This window comes from Malaclemys terrapin, chromosome 3 (assembly GCF_027887155.1).
Source record: "Malaclemys terrapin pileata isolate rMalTer1 chromosome 3, rMalTer1.hap1, whole genome shotgun sequence".
Taxonomy (NCBI): domain Eukaryota; kingdom Metazoa; phylum Chordata; order Testudines; family Emydidae; genus Malaclemys; species Malaclemys terrapin.
The window spans coordinates 171,704,330-171,724,175 of record NC_071507.1 but is presented as its reverse complement, the minus strand read 5'-3'; the positions used below and the strand labels follow the sequence as shown (position 1 = coordinate 171,724,175).

The 19,846-nt window shown below is 39.2% G+C and overlaps 1 protein-coding gene across 5 annotated transcripts in view; it reads right to left on the bottom strand.

Annotated features, from left to right (window-relative positions):
• Positions 1–601: 601 nt before the first annotated feature.
• Positions 602–19,846, bottom strand: part of SNTG2 (syntrophin gamma 2) — a 461,693-nt gene continuing 442,448 nt past the window's right edge. For 2 of the 5 annotated variants that reach the window (XM_054024597.1, XM_054024600.1), the window contains 3 exons: positions 19,577–19,687; positions 2,058–2,105; positions 602–875 (listed from right to left, as the gene is read on the bottom strand). In XM_054024597.1, coding sequence (XP_053880572.1) covers positions 744–875; positions 2,058–2,105; positions 19,577–19,687 — 291 coding nt within the window. In that variant the 3' untranslated portion in view covers positions 602–743. Of the gene's footprint in view, positions 876–2,002; positions 2,106–19,576; positions 19,688–19,846 lie in introns of all 5 variants that reach the window. The other 3 variants (XM_054024599.1, XM_054024598.1, XM_054024601.1) reach the window with 3 other exon arrangements.

The window sequence follows — 19,846 nt, the reverse complement described above, 5'->3', positions numbered from 1 at the left end:
TATAGCTGAAGCCTGGCCTTACATGAGTAGTTAACAATCTTCACCGGACCCATCAAAGCACTTAAACATGCTTAACTTTATGTTGTCACTTAATTGGGACTACTCATATTCTGAGATTTAAGCATGTGGGTATGTACTTTTCTGGATCAGGGTAAGAGTGCTCAGCACTTTGAATCAGCCCCTTTGGCACCTATATAAGTAGCTTGGGGTGGGATTTTCAAAAGTATCAAAGCAAGTTAGAAGCCTATTGCACTAGCTTCCATGGGAGTTGGGCACCTAACTTCCTTAAATACTTCTGAAAATCTTGCCCTTTTCTTCCATAGTGAAGTCTATGGAAGTTTCTGTGTGCTCAGCACATTTGAAGACCAGGACAAATGTTAGGAGCCTAACTTCAGGCACACAACTGGCAAATCTTGGTCCCCATTTTTACACCATGATGCAACTTCTGAGAAAAAAAAATCAAAATAACATTAGAAATATTATGCTATGAACATTTTCATTCCGGGATTAGATTAGCTTTAGATTAATGTTAAAGAAAACAAACTGACTCAGTTTGAATTAATGTTTGTTAACTCATGAGATTTAACAATGACGAACAAAATATGAAAACTAGTAGCATTTTTATTGATAGCACAACTATAGGCTCCTTATAAAATCACACAGAATTGCAATATTGTGCATGAAATAACTAATTTCTTTAAGAAAATAATTTATTTGCAATAATCACAACACAGAATTGGATTTCAGTTATTGTACATGTATTTTCTTGCCATGCACTGGCTGTCTATAAATACTGGATCAAGTGATGCCACCTTTGCTGCTATAAAGGAGTGAATACAGTGTAAAACCGCTGTCAGATCCTGAAATTCAAGTTCCTGAAAGAGAAATAAAAGACAAAATAGAGGTGAATCATGAGGGATCCAATCATTTTAAGTAAAGTGAGAAAAAGATAGGTTAGCAAATAACAGTGTTATTTACATAAAAATCTGCAACTTTAAATGGAACAGTAAGGTTAAAAATAATAATCTTAAAAGATCAATTCTCTTACCTAGTTTATTAACAACCCTTGAATTATGACTTTTCATTTTAATTTACTTTTCATTCTTTATGCTGTTTATTTTTTTATTTTTTATTCTTTTTGCATTTTACACAGCATGACAACTGAAATAGACTATTCAGTTTGGATTTATAAAGCAACAGTTGATTAGTGTATCTCTGACTGAATTTGTTATGGAAAGGTGACCACAAACTGAAGGAAATTTTCACCTGATGTTTTCTATGTAATTCCTAAGTATTACAGTTTATTTCAGAGTGGTTTGATTGGCGTACAAAATTTGGGAAGAAGTATATTAATACCGCTTGCTTAAAAAAGAAATGGGACACACAATCAATAAACTCTGGTTCTGTGAATAAGTCAGAGTTGCTTCTTGTCTTCTCTCATAAATTCCCTCCTACTTTTAGCAACTCATACCTTAATTTTTGAGCCAACTTATATCACTTCTTTCTCCAATCGCTACCAGCCAGTAAAGGGATGATTTTCTGGTAGATGAATATAGCTTAAAAATAGGTCAATTTACAGGATACTGTAATCTATAAAGTGTCTACTTGGCAAATAAACCATCGGGATGTTTTTCGTTTTGAGCAGAAAATATTCCTTTTCAACAGGACATTTACTAAGCATGCTTAGTTACAAAGTATATCTTTTACTCTGCTATAATTCAAAGCACTAGACATTTGCGTTTGCCATAATAGTATTTTATGATCTCTCCTAAACCAAATTGCTTCAAATAGTATATTTGAAACTAAAGGTTGCGTTCTGGAAAAAAACAGTTATTAGAGCACTTCACAATTGAAGAACGTACATTTATTGGCAGGAGCTGTTTCTCTGTATGACAGAACATTTCTCTATAGTTTTCATAAACTAAGAAAAAATGTGTTAAATTCCCAGCTCTTTAGGGACTCGATTCTGCAACCCTTATTCACACAATTAGTCCTTACTCACCCAAGCAGTCCTATTGAGGTCAATGGAAATACTCATGTGAATGAGGATTACTCACATGAGTAAGGGCTGCAGGATCAGGCCCAAGATTGCCAAGTAGAGCTTTCTGAAAATGAACATAGATTTTCATATTAAATTCATTGATAAAGACAATGATCATACATTTACAGAATTTTTGACTTTAAGCATCCCAATGCTGTTCATACAGTACTTTATATATAAAGATCACTTCTCCAACTATGGAAGCACAGCAGTATGACACAGCTACTCAAAACTGAACCAAGAACCCTATATCCAGCTGAAACTGCAAAGAGAATTGTAGATAAGCAGAATATACTTGGAATTTGACTAAGACACCAGGGTTGATCCTACCATGATTAACACTGATACAGGATTTCAAATGGACACAGTTTATTAGAACCTTGGTTTACATCTCATCTATTTTTAGATACAAAGTACTAGAATGAAAGAGTAATGGAATTTGAAGGGAATATTTCCCAGCATAGTTTTTGTCCTAGATGCAGAGGGATCACGTTTTTTCTCTGTACATTTCATTGCCCTTATAATGTTTGATTTTTTCATTTGCTGTAACTACCGTATTTCGAATTCTCTTGTAATTAACAACTTTGCTCAGATAGCTAAGACTTTTTGTTTTTTTTCAGCAGCTCCATTTTATTGACATTTTAGCTTGAGACAATTAGCTTGATTTCCTTGGCAGCCAAAGATAAAGAGACAATTGCCCGTGTTAACCTCTCATACTCTGTAATACTAATGTACTATACAGCAAAGCACATTTGTTTATAGAATGGGGGAGATAGCTGTATTATTTTTTATAAATATATTTATCTCTGTCCATATGATTAATATAACATGTCTGCTACACGGTTAATACGAGTTAACTTAGGCCTTGTCTACACTACAAAGGTAGGCTGAATAAGTAGCCTTATGTCGACATGTTTGTGCATGTGTCTATACTTAAATTTATCTCCCATGGACATAAGTGCCCCATTATGGCAACACAGTAACACCACCTCCCCAAATGACATTGAGCCATGATTGAAGTACAGTGTTTGATGCAATGCAAGTGTGGATACTGTGCAACCTATAGACGCTAACAGTCCTCCAGCAGCTGTCCCACAATGCCCGACACTGACCATTTTGGCCACAATTGTGAACTCCACTGCCCAGGAGTCAGGGAGACCACAAGCCACCCCATCCCTTTTAAAAACCTTGCATAGTTTTGAAATGCCTTTTCTCGTTGCCCAGCTTTGCGAGCACACCTTGCAGTTCTCCCTTGTGTGCAACTGCCCAACCAACCATGCCAACTCCCCACTCTAAATGCACTCCTGCCTGAAATAGACAAGAGGTTTTGGATCGCTTGGGCCTGTGGGGAGAGGAGGCTGCACAGGCACGGCTATGGACAAGCTGTAGAAATAGAGACATTAACAAGCAGATTGCACAGGGGCTGCAGGTGAAGGGGTACAACAGGAATCAGCAGCAGTGCTGTGAGAAAACAAAGGAGCTACTACAGGTATACCACAAGGCCGGGGAAGCCAACAGTCAATCTGAAGCGAAACCGCAGACCTGTCACTTTTATAATGATCTGCATGTGATGCTTGGCAGAGGCCCCACCAGTGCCCCGCAGATCATCATGATTCCTCTGAGGAGCCCTGCAGTGAACAGTGAGGTGGAGGAGGAGCAGGAACAGGAGGCGAAGGAGGGTCCAGTTATCCTATGAGCCAGCATGTGTTTAAGGCTCCACCATAGTCTAGTCAGTCCTGGCAGCTGAGCACGGGCAAGCCTGATGCACAGGAAGGAACACGGGTAAGCATGTGAATGCATTCCCTATTACAATGTTTAAATGTACAGATGGCGTCCAACCCAACTCAACAGGACACAGCTACTGACTTTTTGTTAGCGTACTTGTACTAGAAGAGGTAGTTGTACAACAAACAGAGGTAGAGCTATCATCTGCTTTTCATCCCCTGTAGAGTTAACCAAGGAGGCCAAGAGGAGCTGTCTGTTTATGTGCACAGGGATGTCACTTGAATCCTCCTGAGAGATCTCAATGAAACTTTCATGGAGGTACTCTGCAGTCTTCTCCTGAAGATTTCTAGGGATTGCAGCCTTCTTCCATGGTAGTATACTTTCCCACACCAGTCCATGATGACTTCAGCAGGCACCATTGCAGTAAACAGGCTAGCTGCAGATGGGCCCAGGCAGCTTTGAGACATCATCAGCAGCTGTCCTCTCTATTCCTTTGTTACCCTCAGAAATGAGATGCCAGCTAAAATCACCAGAGCCTGTGAAAAATAGTTCCAGTGCTCAGTGACATTGCCCTGCACTCATACCCATGAACTTTAGGGGACAAAATTTTGTTATTTCATGCAACCAAAAAATTCTCTCCTCATTCCCCTCACCCCTGCTGGACTATACTCACCATGACTGGGACTGGAGAGTGGTGCTATGCACAGGCACTCTCCAAGACTGAAATGTCAATAAGCATGTCTTGTTTCAAACTTTCTGGGAGCAAGGGAAGGGAGTTCTGAAACTTAACTTTCACTTTCAATGGTGATTATATAGACAATGATACCTCTGTGTGTTTTATCTGAGGCTGTTGCAGCCTTGACGGGCCATCCCCTCCACATCCGCGGAACACCTGACCATGATAAGGAGGAGAAAGATGAGCAGATGTGAGGATATGTTCAGTGAGATTCTGAAAGCCAGTGCTTCATTGGACTGTGAACCGAGAGCCAGAAAGGTGAATATTTCAGACGGTATGGAGAAGGAAAGACCAGATAGGAGGCCCAGGAGGCCCAGCAGGAAAAGGAGAGAGAGATGCACGAGGACATAATTTGCCTTCTCCAGCAGCAAACACAGATACTGAAGATTCTAGTTGACCTACATGTTCAACAGTCACAGGCTTGTCTCCCTTTGCAGTCAATTTTAGCACTTCTCTACACCCCCCAACATTCCATGTGACTTCAGGAGCTGCATCCATAACCCTACCACTCCGCCCTGGTGGACAATAAGGATGATCTAGCTTCACATACACTGACCTGACAAAACCAGGGTTGCTCTATGCGTAGCCAAAAGGAACTGAAATGGACATTGTTAAGTTCTATTCCATTAATTTATTTCAGAAGTTTTCATGGTATGTGTTTTTTTAATTAATTGCACATTGTTTTTTACACTGACTTTGGTATGCCATAAAAATCTATTTTTGTTAAATAATTCATCTTTATTGCTTCACAACATATGCTGCAGAATGCTTAGTGCAACTGAAAGCATTCACTACTTCTTATTGTACAGGGTGACAGAACTCATAGGATCAGTAATATAGATGACATAATAATTACAAATGTACAAGAACTGCAAAATTAATAGGCGTATTAACAGACAGTTAATTCTGTCTGTTATGAATTTACATTCATAAATGTACACCAAGCACCACACAATTCCTAATAGCCCCCAAAACTTCAGGACCAGATACAGCACAGTCCACCATACCAGTGTCTGACAGTTAAAGGGTTATTTCAAGGCCTCTCTCAGCCACATAGCTCCGTGTTGAGTTCTTCTAATAGCCTTACTGTCTGGCTGTTTGAACTCAGCAGACAGCTGTTCCACCCACCCCCCAAATGAGTTTTTAGTGTATACATGGCCTTAGCCCAGGAGATTTACTCCTTTCCAGGAAGACAGACTAATTGAATTGCCAATATTTAATGGACAATAAAATGAATCCACTGCTGAAAGTCTATTTCTGATCTCTCTGAGGAGATGCATAAACTGGATTGAGCAGGTTCAGAGGTTCTACTGACCAACAAAGGAACTTTGAAATGTGAACTCAAATGATAGTTCCTGTGAACTCAAAGGATAGACACTGAGTGAGGGTCAGATTGAGATAGAGACATAAGCTGCAAGGGATGCAATCTCATCCAGCTCCAATACTGTGGGTGCCTGGAACTACTGGGACGTGCCTAAACTTCCAAGGAAAAGCTAAGGTTTAGGTCAGATAATGTGTATACAGGCATTTTGTTGGTTGTATTTTCCTCTCTGTTGTATTCCTTCAGACAACTAAGTAATACTTTGTTCTGAACATCCAGTTCTTTGTCACTGCATTTTCATAGTGGTCACAACACTCAGAGGGAGATCTATCACAGAGGCCAAAACCCAGCAGGCCCTGGTGAGGAGAGTGTTGATGAAGAGAGGTGCTGTACTATGGAGATCCAGTCTAAAAATGGGGTTGTCCAAGGAGAGACAGAGTGAGGGATCATTGGTATAGTTTACCTTGAACCAAGATAACTATAAAAATTAAAGGATAATTGTGGAGAATGAGAGAGCTAAGTTCATTAATTTTTATAAATATCATATGCATCTCATATGCATCATATGCACCTGTGTGATATTCTCCTGCCTGAATGCATAGAATTAAATCAAAAGAGGCTGTTGGAGGAAGCTAAGAGGAAATGAAACAATAGCAAAGGTAGCAAGAGTCCTTGAGGAAACAAAGGGGAAAACTATTAACTGGGGGATATAGGTAGGCCTGTCCTGACATGCATAATTAAACACATGGGGGTGGGGAGAGACCTTATTCTTTAGAAGATAGGATTGGGGAGGTAAATGTATCATTTGGCTGAAATCAGAGTGTTTGTGCTAAGTAAGATAAGTAAATAGATCAAGCCAAGTGGAAAGAGGTCTTGAAGGGAATCCCAACAGGGAAATACTCCCTACCTGACTCCAGCTAGACTGGTATTCTTCCCAGACCCAAATGTGGGATCAAAGGGTATGCTAAAACCTTAAAGATGCAATCTTAGGGAAGAAAGTGGGAGGGAAGGAGTGGGCTGGCAGCAACAGTGGCTAGTGATGAGACTCTGGCAGACAGAGACACACAGGAACTGCCATAAGCAGGCTGGCTCTCCCAAACCAGAGAATAAACTGGACCTAGCTGAGCTACGCACAGAGGGGTTAAACTTAGAAAAAGAAATATGTGTTTAGGACTCCTTATTGTTTTAACACATTTTTCCTAGATTCTCCTTTTGGCAAATCAATGGTTCTTTTGTATGGAGAAGCTGTTTTAGAGTAACTTTAATCACCATCAGCTCAGGATTAAACAAAGGCCAGGTCTACACTAACCCCCTAAATCGAACTAAGGTACACAACATTAGCTACGTAAATAACATAGCTGAAGTTTGAAGTACCTTAGTTTGAACTTACCTCGGTCCACACGCGGCAGGCAGGCTCCCCTGCCGACTCCGCGGTACTCCTCTCGTCTAGCTGGAGTACCGCAGTCAACAGCGAGCACTTCCGGGTTCGACTTATCGCGTCCAGACAAGACGCGATAAGTCGAACCCAGAAGTTCGATCGCTCGCCGCCGAACTACCGGGTAAGTGTAGACCTACCCAAAGACTGTGAATGGCTAGCCAACTACAAAAACAGTTTCTCCTATCTTGGTGTTCACACCTCAACTGCTAGAAGAGGGCCTCATCCTCCCTGATTGAACTAACCTCGTTATCTCTAGACTGATTCTTGCCTGCATATTTATACCTGCCTCTGGAAATTTCCATTACATGCATCTGACGAAGTGTGTATTCACCCACGAAAGCTTATGCTCTAATACGTCTGTTAGTCTATAAGGTGCCACAGGACTCTTTGTCATTTTAATTACCTACTGTCACAGGCTCCTGAAGGAAAAGACTTACTGGTGTCAAACAAGTTGGGTCTGTTGGGTTAACTCTGTTGGGAAACAGCTCAGAGATTCAGTTTAGGAGTGGCAGGACTGGGTGGCTCCACCTACAGTGAGGTGCAGGAAGTGAGGCCAGCCACTCAAGAGCTGAACTTGAGCATGACTGACAGGGGTCTAAAGTGCAGTTTGACCTGTAACTCTGACAACAATCCTCAAATCAATATGTCTGAATAAAACCAGCGAAAGCACAGAATCTCATCTTTGTCTTTTTCTTACTCTACAGTGCACAGAGGAAAAGGCTGTCCTGGGTTCTGTTCTGCCTCATATATTGCAGCTCAGATTTTTGCCTAGTTTGAAGAATAAAAGCCAACTTGCTACTCTCCTTTTCAGGAAACTGGCAGAACTCACAGTGGGCTTGTGACAATGATGGGAAGAGCTGACCATGCACAAAAGGGGACAAAGAAGGTAACAAGGGGGGGAAAGGGATACTCTACAGATAACTCAGTGATTCAGTGACATTTCAGCATTTGTATTTTCATGACCAAAATGTTCTAGTATAATTTTTTAATTAGTTGGTCACAAGCAGGCTTTCTATAACATCAGGCATGAATGCTTTCTTGTCTCAGTTAGTTTTTTCCCCATTCACAAATTTATCATTATTGAAAGGAAAAGGCCATTTTACATTAGAACGACCATACTGGGTCAGACCAATGGTCCATTTAGCTTGATATCCTGTCTCGGACAGTGGCCAAATCCTAGTGCTTCAGGGAATGAACAGAACATTACGATTTTGAGTGATCCATCCTGTCATCCAGTCCCAACCTTTGTCAGTTGGGAGGTTCAGGGACACCCAGATCATGGGATTGCTTTCCTGACCATCTTGGCTAACAGCCATTGATGGACCTATTCTCCATGAATTTATCAAATTCTTTTTTTAACCCAGTGTGACAGACCCAGACCAGTGGGGTACAGGAGTCTGGTAGAGGGCAAATATACTGGTCACTGGATGAGTAGTTTTCTGTTCCCTGAGTGACCAGAGCAGGGGCTGCACTAGAGTAATCAGGAACCTGCTAGAACTAGTTAAGTCAGGCAGGCTAATTAGGAAACCGGGAGCCAATTAAGACGAAGCTGCTAGAATCAATTAAGGCAGGCTAATCAGGGCATCTGGGTTTTAAAAGGAGCTCACTTCACTTTGTGGTGTGAGTGTGAGGAGCTGGGAGCAAGAGGCGCAAGGAGCTGAGAGTGAGAGGGTATGCTGCTGGAGGACTGAGGAGCACAAGCGTTATCAGACACCAGGAGGAAGGTCCTGTGGTGAGAATAAGGAAGGTGTTTGGAGGAGGCCATGGGGAAGTAGCCCAGGGAGTTGTAGCTGTCATGCAGCTGTTACAGGAGGCACTATAGACAGCTGCAGTCCACAGGGCCCTGGGCTGGAACCCGGAGTAGAGGGCGGGCCCGGGTTCCCCCCAGACCTCCCAATTGACCTGGACTATGGGTTCTTCCAGAGGGGAAGGTTTCTGGGCTGTTCCCCAACCCACATGGTGAATCTCTGAGGCAAGAAAATCCGCCAATAAGCGCAGGACCCACCAAGATAGAGAAGGAACTTTGTCACACCAGTTATAATTTTAGCCTTCACAACATCCCATGTGTACAAGTTCTACAGGTTCCCTGAGCATTGTGTGAAGATGTACTTCTTTTTGTTCATTTTAAACCTGCTGCTAATTACTTTAATCAAGTGACCCCTGGTTTTTGGGTGATGTAAAAGGATAAATAACACTTCACTGTTCACTTTCTTCATAGCATCCACAACTTTATAGACCTCTATCATTTTCCTCCTTAATCACCTCTTTTCTAAGTTGATCAGTCCCAGTCTTTTTCATCTCTGTTCCATACCCCTTATCGTTGCCCTTCTCTGCTCCTTTTCCAATTCTAAGACATCTTTTTTGAGCTGAAGTGACCAAAACTGCATACAGTATTCAAAGTAAGGGCCTATCATGGATTTATGCAGTGGCATTATATTTTCTGTTTTATTATCTATCCTTTTCCTAATGGTTACTACATTCTGTTAGCTTTTTTTGGCTGTCGCTGCACATTGGGCAGATGTTTTCAGAGAACTATCCATGATGATTCTAAGATCTCTTTATTGAATAGTAACAACTAATTTAGATCCCATTATTTTGTATATATAGTTGGGATTATATTTTCCAATGTGCAGTACTTTGCATTTATCAACATTGAATTTCACATGCTTTTTGGCGCCCAGTCACCCCGTTTAGTGAGAACCCTTTGAAACTCTTCGCTGTCAGCTTTGGATTTAACAATCTTGAATAATTTTGTATTATCTGCAAATTTTGCCACCTCACTACGCACCCCTTTTCCAGATAATTTATGAATATATTGAACAGCACAGGTCCCAATACAGATCTTTGGAGGACCCCACTATTTACCTCTCTCCATGGTGAAAACTGACCATTTATTTCTACCCTTTGTTTCTATCTTTTAACCAGTTATTGATTCTGAAGACCTTCCCTCTTATCCCATGACTGCTCACTTCACTTAAGAACCTTTGGTGAGGGACCTTGTCAAAGGCTTTCTGAAAGTCTAAATATTCTATAGCAGCAGTATCACCCCAGTCCACATGCCTGTTGACTCCCCATAGAATTCTAATAGATTGGTGAGGCATGATTTCCGTACAAATGCCACGCTGAGTCTTTCTCAAAATATTGTGTTTTTCTTAGTGTCTGATAATTTCATTCTTTAGTATAGTTTCAACTAATTTATATGGTACTGAAGTTAGGCTTACCAACCTGTAATTGCCAGGATTGCCTGGGGAGCCTTTTTTTAAAAATAGGCATTACATTAGCTACTCTCCTGTCATCTGGTACAGAGGTTGAGTTAGGCAATATGTTACATACCACAGTTAATAGTTCTGCAATTTCATATTTGAGTTCCTTCAGCACTCTTGGGTGAATACTATCTGGGCTTGGTGACTTATTACTCTTTAATTTATCAATTTGTTCCTAAACCTCCTTTATTGACACCTCAATCTTGGACAGTTCCTCAGATTTGTCACCTGAAAAGAATGGCTCAGGTGTGGAGATCTCCCCCATCTGCTCTGTAGTGAAGACCAACAGAACAAATTAATTTAGCTCCTCCACAATGGCCTTCTCATTCTTAAGTGCTCTTTTAGTATCTCGATCATCCTGTGGCTTCACGGACTATTTGGAAGGTTTCCTGCTTCTGATGTACTTTAAAAAAAATGGTGTCCTTAGCTAGTTGTTCTTCAGATTCTTTCTTGGCCTGTCTTATCATATGTTTGCCCTTGACTTGCCAGAGTTTCTGCTGCTTTCTGTTTTTCTCACTAGGATTCAACTTCAAACTTGGGGTCTGATGAGGTGGTAATGAGTAATAGTAACGTACAACAGAAGTAACAAAAGGACACCCAAGTTCTGAAGATGTGCTTTCACAGATGATCAGCAGCAAGCTACTTAGGTTTCTAAAGGTAAGCAAATGTTAAAGTGCTTTACTAGACCAGGCCTCTATCTATAAATAATATATTAAATATGTTTTTATGGGTTGAATATACTATTTATTCTGAAAAGTAGCTGCTTATCTTTCTCCGAAGAGCCAGCATGCACAGAAGTTACAATTCATCAGTGACTTAATAACCTTATATAGAGTATGATCCTGAGATCTATAGTCTGGGAGATTCAGTGATACTCAGTGTCCCTGTCTTTAAATCAAGAACCTATATCAAATGGGTAATTTATAAAAACTATCAGTACCGTAAGCTGTAAAGGAATGGATTTTTGCTTTAACCTGTCTGGGTTCCTCTCCTGTGATGTTAGCATAAATGCCATTAAAGCACAAATAAGTATGTTTAACAAACCCACAAATGCCAGCAAATTCAGAGTTAAAGCTGAAACCTTGTTCTTAACTCATACCATTATGTGCATTTATGTTACTCTACAGCATTGATGACCATGCAGTATATTAGTATTCTCACTGTTCAGAACTTCCTTCAATATTTATGCCTTGCAGGATGAGTCAATCATGAGGATAATTCAGCTAAGTGTTCATATCTGTATATGTTTTAGTAAATAAAATAAAATAAAAAAATCCTTAACATTATTTAAACTCTACATTTGACTTGTTTCCTAACTAGCAGAAGTGCATCTGCATAGTTTGGTTCCAGCAAGAAAGGAATACAGGAATACAGAATTACCTTGGGAACAGCTATTCTTTATGGTAATTCCAAAAGCAGTATGGGATATCTCTCAAATAAATCTGTTTCAGTAAGATTCCAGCCTGATTTCTAAAACAAGGAGGTCTGGATATGCTTCACATAATCACATAGAACCAGACTTTGAAAAGATCTCCATACCCACAATCAAGTCTAGATTTACAAGATGGCTCAGCTCCCATTTAGGCAGGAGAATGAAGGGATGGCTGTTTATAAGAGCTCAGCATATTGGGTTCTGCAGGGTGCTGAGCCTCTTAAAAAGTCCAGCCCTTATTTAGGTGAAACTCTAGACCCAGTTGTGGGTGCTGAGCATTTGAAAATCTGGTCTCTGGAGAATCAGTTGTTCAGGACTCATTTGTACTTCTTAAAAGTTTGTATTATGATAGGGAGAAGGAAGAGGTGCATAATTTCAGCAATGGTGTCTGGAGGCAGTATACTTCTATAGGACATGAATATCTCCTGGGCACTAGGGGGAGCATGCTGAGAGGCATCCCTTGCTATACATATGGAACAGGTGTAGCCTATGTTCACCCCAGTGCAGCTGGGCAACCCACCCGGATTTACCTCCTCTGTAGCTTTTAATACCAAGAGCAGAACAAATTGCCACCACCACCTCCAATTCTGTAGACAGTGTATTACTACTTCTTGTATTAATGGGAAGAGTGGCCATAATAAGGCTTCTAATCTGAACCGGACCAAATCTTTTATACAGTACACCCGTTACAAAATTCTTCATGCTAGAAAGTGCTGAGCAACCACAACTCTGAAGGATTTAATGTGAATTACAGACGCACAGCCCCTTTCAAGATCAGGGACTACTATGCTATTAGCAAGGAAAAGGTAACATTTCCAAGACAAACATCTCTTCTGTCCTATAGTAAAAGCAGTAAAGTTATGAACACACCTAGGTACAGCCAATACAGCAATGTAACTGCTGATGGACTGACTGTGCTGTTTGTTTGTTTTTAAATTATGTATAGCTAGTTAAAAATATTCAAGTTATTTTTAAAAAGGAAGAGGCAAGAATCTTTCAGGATCCTGCTTTCACATGTGGCTAGTCAATAGATTAAGAAATATTAGTTCAGAAATTACCCTGAAAGAACACAAACTCTTTGGGACCTTAACTAAAGTGTTCACTTTGTTGTAATTGGTGGTAAATGACAACTAGCTGCTAAAATATTCATTCACGTTTCACATGCAAAATTAGATCTTATTGTGAAAGAAAAATGAAGTGTAAAATGTTAGTTAAAATCCTTTGAAGAAAGTAAACAAAATCCTTATTCTGATTTTTTTATATCAGAAGCCACACAATATTTCTTCTGTCTTGCTTGACAGATATGGAGCATATATGGAAATAAGTTTTCTAAATGCACATTTTATGTACAGTAGATGTAAATTATTAATCAGTATCTCAACTGGATATAAATACCAAGAGAGAAGAAATATTGTTGTTGATATATTTTATTGTTTAGTTATTCTTTTTTTTTTCTCCAATTAAAATGAAGTGCATGGTCATGTTTTTTTCTGTATTATAATATAACCTTTAATATAACAGTTCCCAGCTCTGGCCAAACAAAAACTTTAAACTTGAATTATAATGTTTTCAAGCTACTTCACATAACATACAAAAACTGTCTTAAAGGATTTTAGGATTTGATTCAAACTCCCGTGAAGTCAATGGAAAAACTCTGACTTTCAGCCCTCGGTGACATTAATGAGCATTCTACACACAGACCAAATGCAGCATATGGACCTTAGAAAAGAGCAAATTCCTTACAAACCTTCTCATTTTATAGTATGGGCTTACTCTTACCTAATCTATGTGCACTTACTGTATCAAGATAAATAACTAGTCAGAATGGGAGTATTCTAAAAAGATTATATACAAGATTTCAGACTGCTCTCACCAATGTTATGTAAAAAGAAGAACAGGAGTACTTGTGGCACCTTAGAGACTAACAAATTTCTCTAAGGTGCCACAAGTACTCCTGTTCTTCTTTTTGCGGATACAGACTAACACGGCTGCTACTCTGAAACCAATGTTATGTAAACATTCTTTCAGCTATGAAAAGAGCTATCAAATGTACTGTCAGCATTGAATCCTCATTGATATCTGTGGGCATTCAATGCATGGAATAAAGTAAAAGTACTTCCATCAATGATTTCAAGAAGGCAGACTTTAGCAAACTCAGGAAGTTGGTAGGTAAAATCCCATGGGAAGCAAGTCTAAGGGGAAAAACAATGGAAGACAGTTGGCACTTTTTCAAAGAGACATTATTAAGGGCAAAGAGCAAACTATCCCACTGCATAGGAAAGATAGGAAATATGGCAAGAGACCACCCTGACTTAACCAGGAGATCTTCAATGATCTAAAACTCAAAAAAGAGTCCTACAAAAAGTGGAGACTCGGTCAAATTACAAAGCATGAATATAAAAAAATAACACAGTTATGTAGGGACAAAATTAGAAAAGCCAAGGCACAAAACGAGATCAAACTAGCTAGGGACATAAAAGGAAACAAGAAAATATTCTACAAATACATTAGAAACAAGAGGAAGACCAAGAACAGAGTAGGCCCATTACTCAATGAGGGGGGAAAGACAATAACAGAAAATGTGGAAATGGCAGAGGTGCTTAATGACTCCTTTGTTTTGGTTCTCACCAAGAAGGTTGTTGGCGATTGGACGTCTAACATAGTGAATGCCAGTGAAAATGAGGTAGGATCAGAGTCTAAAATAGGGAAAGAACAAGTAAAAAATTACCTAGACAAGTTAGATGTCTTCAAAACACCAGGGCCTGATGAAATGCAAACATCAGGCGTAATCCTTATTATTTGTATTAAGATAATCATAGGTAGCACAATCAAGGATCAGGGTCATTTTGTGTTAGGTGCTGTACTGACAAGAAAGAAGACAGTCCTTGCTCCAGAGACCATACAGTCTAGGTGTGTGTCAGGATATTTAGCTGGATAAAACAGACAAACAGACTGTGAGGGAGGCTGAAATGACAAAATGAAGAGTGTCAGAAAGAAAAACAAAATTGGCTTGTTTCTTGCCTAAACAATGCCAGCTGGGTAGCAATTTTTAGGTGTAATCCTTGAACGGGTTTCCTTTTTCAAGATGATTCCTCAGTTGAGTTTCGTGGATGGTTCTGAAGTAACCAAAGGCCAGGAGAGGGACTAAAAGGACTGACATAGAGCAGCTATTTTGAGAGATTTTGATGAGTTTCTAGGGCTGATTGGGAGGATGAGGGCCATGTTACCAGAAAAGTAGTGCTGTGTATATAAAATGGGATACATACGGTTCATATTCATGTTATACATTAATGTAAACTTTAATTTTAGAAATATTTTCAATCTGGCCACCTGATATCAGGCGTTTCCCCATTTACTAAAATAAATAGGGAAGGCTTGCAGGATCTGGCCCAATATCCACAAAGCAGCATGAAAAACAGTGTATGTTGTTAAGGCCTCTCATATCAAAGAGTGCACGTCTATGCAATTCTCTCTACAAGTCATAAACTCCAACTTAAAAGAATTCTCTGCTGCATAAACAGGAAATGCAATTTGCCATTCATTAATATTCTGCCTTTTTCCCCTCCAAACTTGATCAGAAACTAATTACATGCAAAGTTTGACTGTCTAGGATTTGTTTGGTTATTTGTATGAAGAAAAGTGGCAACATTTTTTTTGTCGGAGAAGTGTATTTTTTCACTCATCTAGAATCCAAGAATACAACACAAGGAATGTTTCTCAAACTGTACAGAGAGAGAGAAAGAGAGAAAGAACCTTTGTCCAGACACCATGGATGGAAATTTCATTCCCAAAGGAGAGTTTTTCAGAAAGTTTCAAGCATATGAAATTAGGGGTAATCCAGGAAATTCTTGCAACATTAACTATAGTGTTTGCTGCCAAGTGAATGTTATAACACATCCATACTGAGCTTCGTTTGACATCTACTAGCTCATCTATTCAAGAGAAATGAAACTTCCATTATTTGATTACATTTGTGTTTCTTGTTATTGGCTGCCCCTCTCTATTCAGCACCATCTACATCCTTGAAATTCTTCTTTATGTACCTTAAACTCATATACTGTACCAATAATACATTGGAGTAGAGGGGGGAATCAATGCTGTATCCTTTTGTGTCCAAGCTGTAATTCTGAAGCCTATGGCTATGTCTACACTGCACGCCGATGGTGGCAGTGTGTAGGCTATACATAACTACACACTGCTGTGAAAAGCAAGTTGCATCCACACTGTGGAGTGTAGCTCCATCCACCAGTGAAAGGGACCTGCTGGAACCTTTCCCCACTGCATTCCCACTGTCAGAGCCTTTTCCTGCTGCTGGAGCCTTTCACTATGGTGGTTGGGAAAGGCTCAGACAGCAGGGAGACAGTGGGACACTGCATTGCTAAAAAATAGGAGTATAGATGGAGGAAGTACTGTTTGGATTTGTAGAGAACCCTTCAGGGTACATAACCACAACGTTCAGGCATGCCTTTACTCTACTCATCTTATTCTCATGCCATTCAATGAGTTTTCATTTTGTTCTGTCAACATTTGTACTATACATATACATTTGTATGTGTATGCTCACACATACTTACATAGCATCTTCAATCTGAAGAGCTCAATGTTCTTAACAAACATTAATGAGAATACTTGTGAAATAAGGACGTATTTTTGTTCCCATTTTACAAATAGGGATATTGAGGCACATAATAATAAACTGACTCGTCCATGGTCACTCAGTAAGCTTTCTGAATCTAAATCTCCTGGCTCCCCTACTAACACATGTGTCTATTCATATCTAGGATCCAGTATGGACACACTCACTGCTGGGTGTGGTGCTTACTAAACATGAGTAGTTCAACTGATGGTACTAAGCTCTTTGCTGGGTAGTTAGTACAATAGTAAATAAAAAAGCTGGTTAGAAAATAGTGTTTTTCCTTGGCAATTTTTTTGACTTTTTGTTAAAAAAAATGTTTAATGTTTTTTTGCAACCAAAAACTGAAAAAAATTGTGATGAAAACAGCTAAATCCCAGAATATTTTCAAGTGAAAATAGTCAAAAAACAAAAAAAGTTCAGTTTTCATCCAAAAATACCCAAAGAGGTTTTTGGCTTTTCAATGAAAGATCAAATTATTTTGAGGAAGGCAGACACTTACAACAAACAAACAACAATAATATTAATAATAATTTGGTCAAAAACAATTTTCCTTTGCAAAAAGTTTAGACCACCCCTAAATATGTTTGTCAGATAAGTTTGCATAGGCAATAAATACTGGACCAATTCACAGTATAGAACTGCAAAGGAAAACAAGTTTTATTTGTGGCCTTTATTTTCCTCATTTATGATAAGAACATAAGAACGGCCATACTGGTGAAACCAATGGTCCATCTAGCCTAGTATCCTGTCTTGTGACAGTAGCCAATATCAGGTGCTTCAGAGGAAATGAACAGAACAGGTATTCATCAAGTGATCCATCCCATCTTGCCCAAACTGGCAAACAGAGGCTAGGGTCACTTCAGAGCATGGTTTTGCATCCCTGTCCATCCTGGCTAATAGCCATTGATGGATCTATCCTCCATGAAATTATCTAGTTATTTCTGGAACTCTGTTATAGTGTTGGCCTTCACAACATCCTCTGGGAAAGAAATCCACAGGTTGACTGTGTGTTCTGTGAAGAAATAATTCCTTTTATTTGTTTTAAACCTGCTGCCTATGTGCAAGTACATTATATCCACTGGATCACCCTTGTCCACATGCTTGTTGACCCCCCTCAAAGAATTCTAATAGATTAGTAAGGCATGATTTGTAAAGAAGCCCAGAATGTTTTCTTCTTGCTGCCGTTTTTAACCTTGAAAAAAATCAAGTCTTGCCTAATTTACAGTTTTGCTTACAATCTTTGGAGTACAAGTGGGATTATAACCTCACAAATAACAAGGAGACTGAAATCTGACCACCACAAGAGGGGAAGGGATTTTTAGAGTGTTTTAAACTCTTGTTTTTACTGATTTTGCCCATTGTGCCACCTAAATCCCTTCACTGGCTTCCTCTTCTGTATTCCATCACATGCAAGCTCTTGCCATTGCCTTCAAAGCCATTATGACTGTCTTTCCCTTCTTATCTGATTGTATTTCACCATTGCATGCATTGTAGCTGTAGCTTTGTCAGTCCCAGGATATTTGACAGACAAGGCGAGTGAGGTACTATTTACACTCTTGAATGAACTCACACAGGAAAATGATAAAAGACAAAAACACCCCACTATTGTGGGTGACCACTCTTCACAATGTGATCACTCTAGATCTGACCTCAGTACTCATCCTCAAAGGAAACCTGCACAACACTTTTAAAAGATGAGCCTGGGAGTTTAAATGCATTACTCTGCTAGACTAAAAATCATGAACTGTACAGAGACACTGGATTTATGGCTTATTACCACAATCTGTAACCCACTATCCCTCTCTTTTTGTCCTATGACTGCAGACGTGTTAACAGGCCACTCTAAATTAATGGTCCCTTATAATATGTGCTAATTATTTATGCTAAACAATCTGTTCCACCTCGCATTTTGCTTTGACTCTGGGGGTACCTTTCCCAGACCCAAAGAAGAGCTATGTGTGGCTCGAAAGCTTTTCTCTCACCAGCAGAAGTTGCCCCAATAGAAGATATTACCTCACACACGTCTCTCTGTATTTCACTTTGCCACTCTCCAACCTCGTCTGCTCTGCTAGTGACCCCAGGCTCAATGCACCATTTCTCCCATGTCAACGCCATGAGCTTTCTCCCATGCCAACGCCTCCACAGGCAACTTGAAACACCCTCAAACTTTGGCAGGATCAAAGTCCATAACCTGGACCCAGTTCCAAATGTCATAGCAAGCACTAGGTCTATGCATCAAACCAGTACTCTGAATGTAAACATCACTACACTGAGGTCTGATACCCAGATCTGAATGTTGAGGCTAAAGGTCTTGTCTAAAGTTATTTAGAGAAAAAAGGATTGTGAATCATACACCAGTTGCTATGTAATCAAACTGTATCTTATCACTATTTAATACCTGATCCTGCACAATACTGCATGCTCTCATCTCACTTCAAAACCAATGGATTCGATGGGAGTTAGGGTGCTCTCTGCCCCTTGCAAGACTGTGCCCTTATGTAGGCATTAATAATAGATAATAATAGTTAGTTAATATTTTTTATTAAGAAATCAGAAAAATCTACTTTTTTTTCTTAAAGCTCTAACTTTGCTATGTGGCATCTTAAAAATATATTAAAATGCTTTAAAATAAAACATTTAAACTATTTTTCTTATATCCATTTTAAAATCAGGGTTTTAAGATATTACACTTATTGCTGAAAAACTACACTTAACAGAAGGCACTTCAGAGAAATTATCATTCTGAATGAATATATCACAATTTTTCAGAATACATCTCAGGAACAGAATCACATATATGGCGTAATAAATCTAGAGACACCACAGGACTTTTATTAGTTGCACAGCTTCTAGAGAATATGAAAAAAATAATACATGATTTAACTGTTGATTGTAAACATGCACAGTATTTAATGAAAACTTTCATTTCTTTGATATAAATTCAATTAATGTTTTTTTAAATAGAGAGAGACTATATCAGATACCTTCATCTCAATTTGTTTGGTGTCTAGATTCTGAAAAAGAAGCTTTACTCTTGTTTTTCCATCGTCTGAAGACCCCTTGAGCTGAGAGAATTTAAACCTCCAGAGCACATTCTGAAAAAAAAAAAATGTTAATTAGGACTCTTTGACATTACACTCTTATACCCAAAACTTTGCATTATTGAGCAATTTTGATCCAACATCGAGAAGTTAAATGTAATGTAAAATAAATGACGGATTAATATATTTTAGGCAAGAGGATGGTTGCATAAT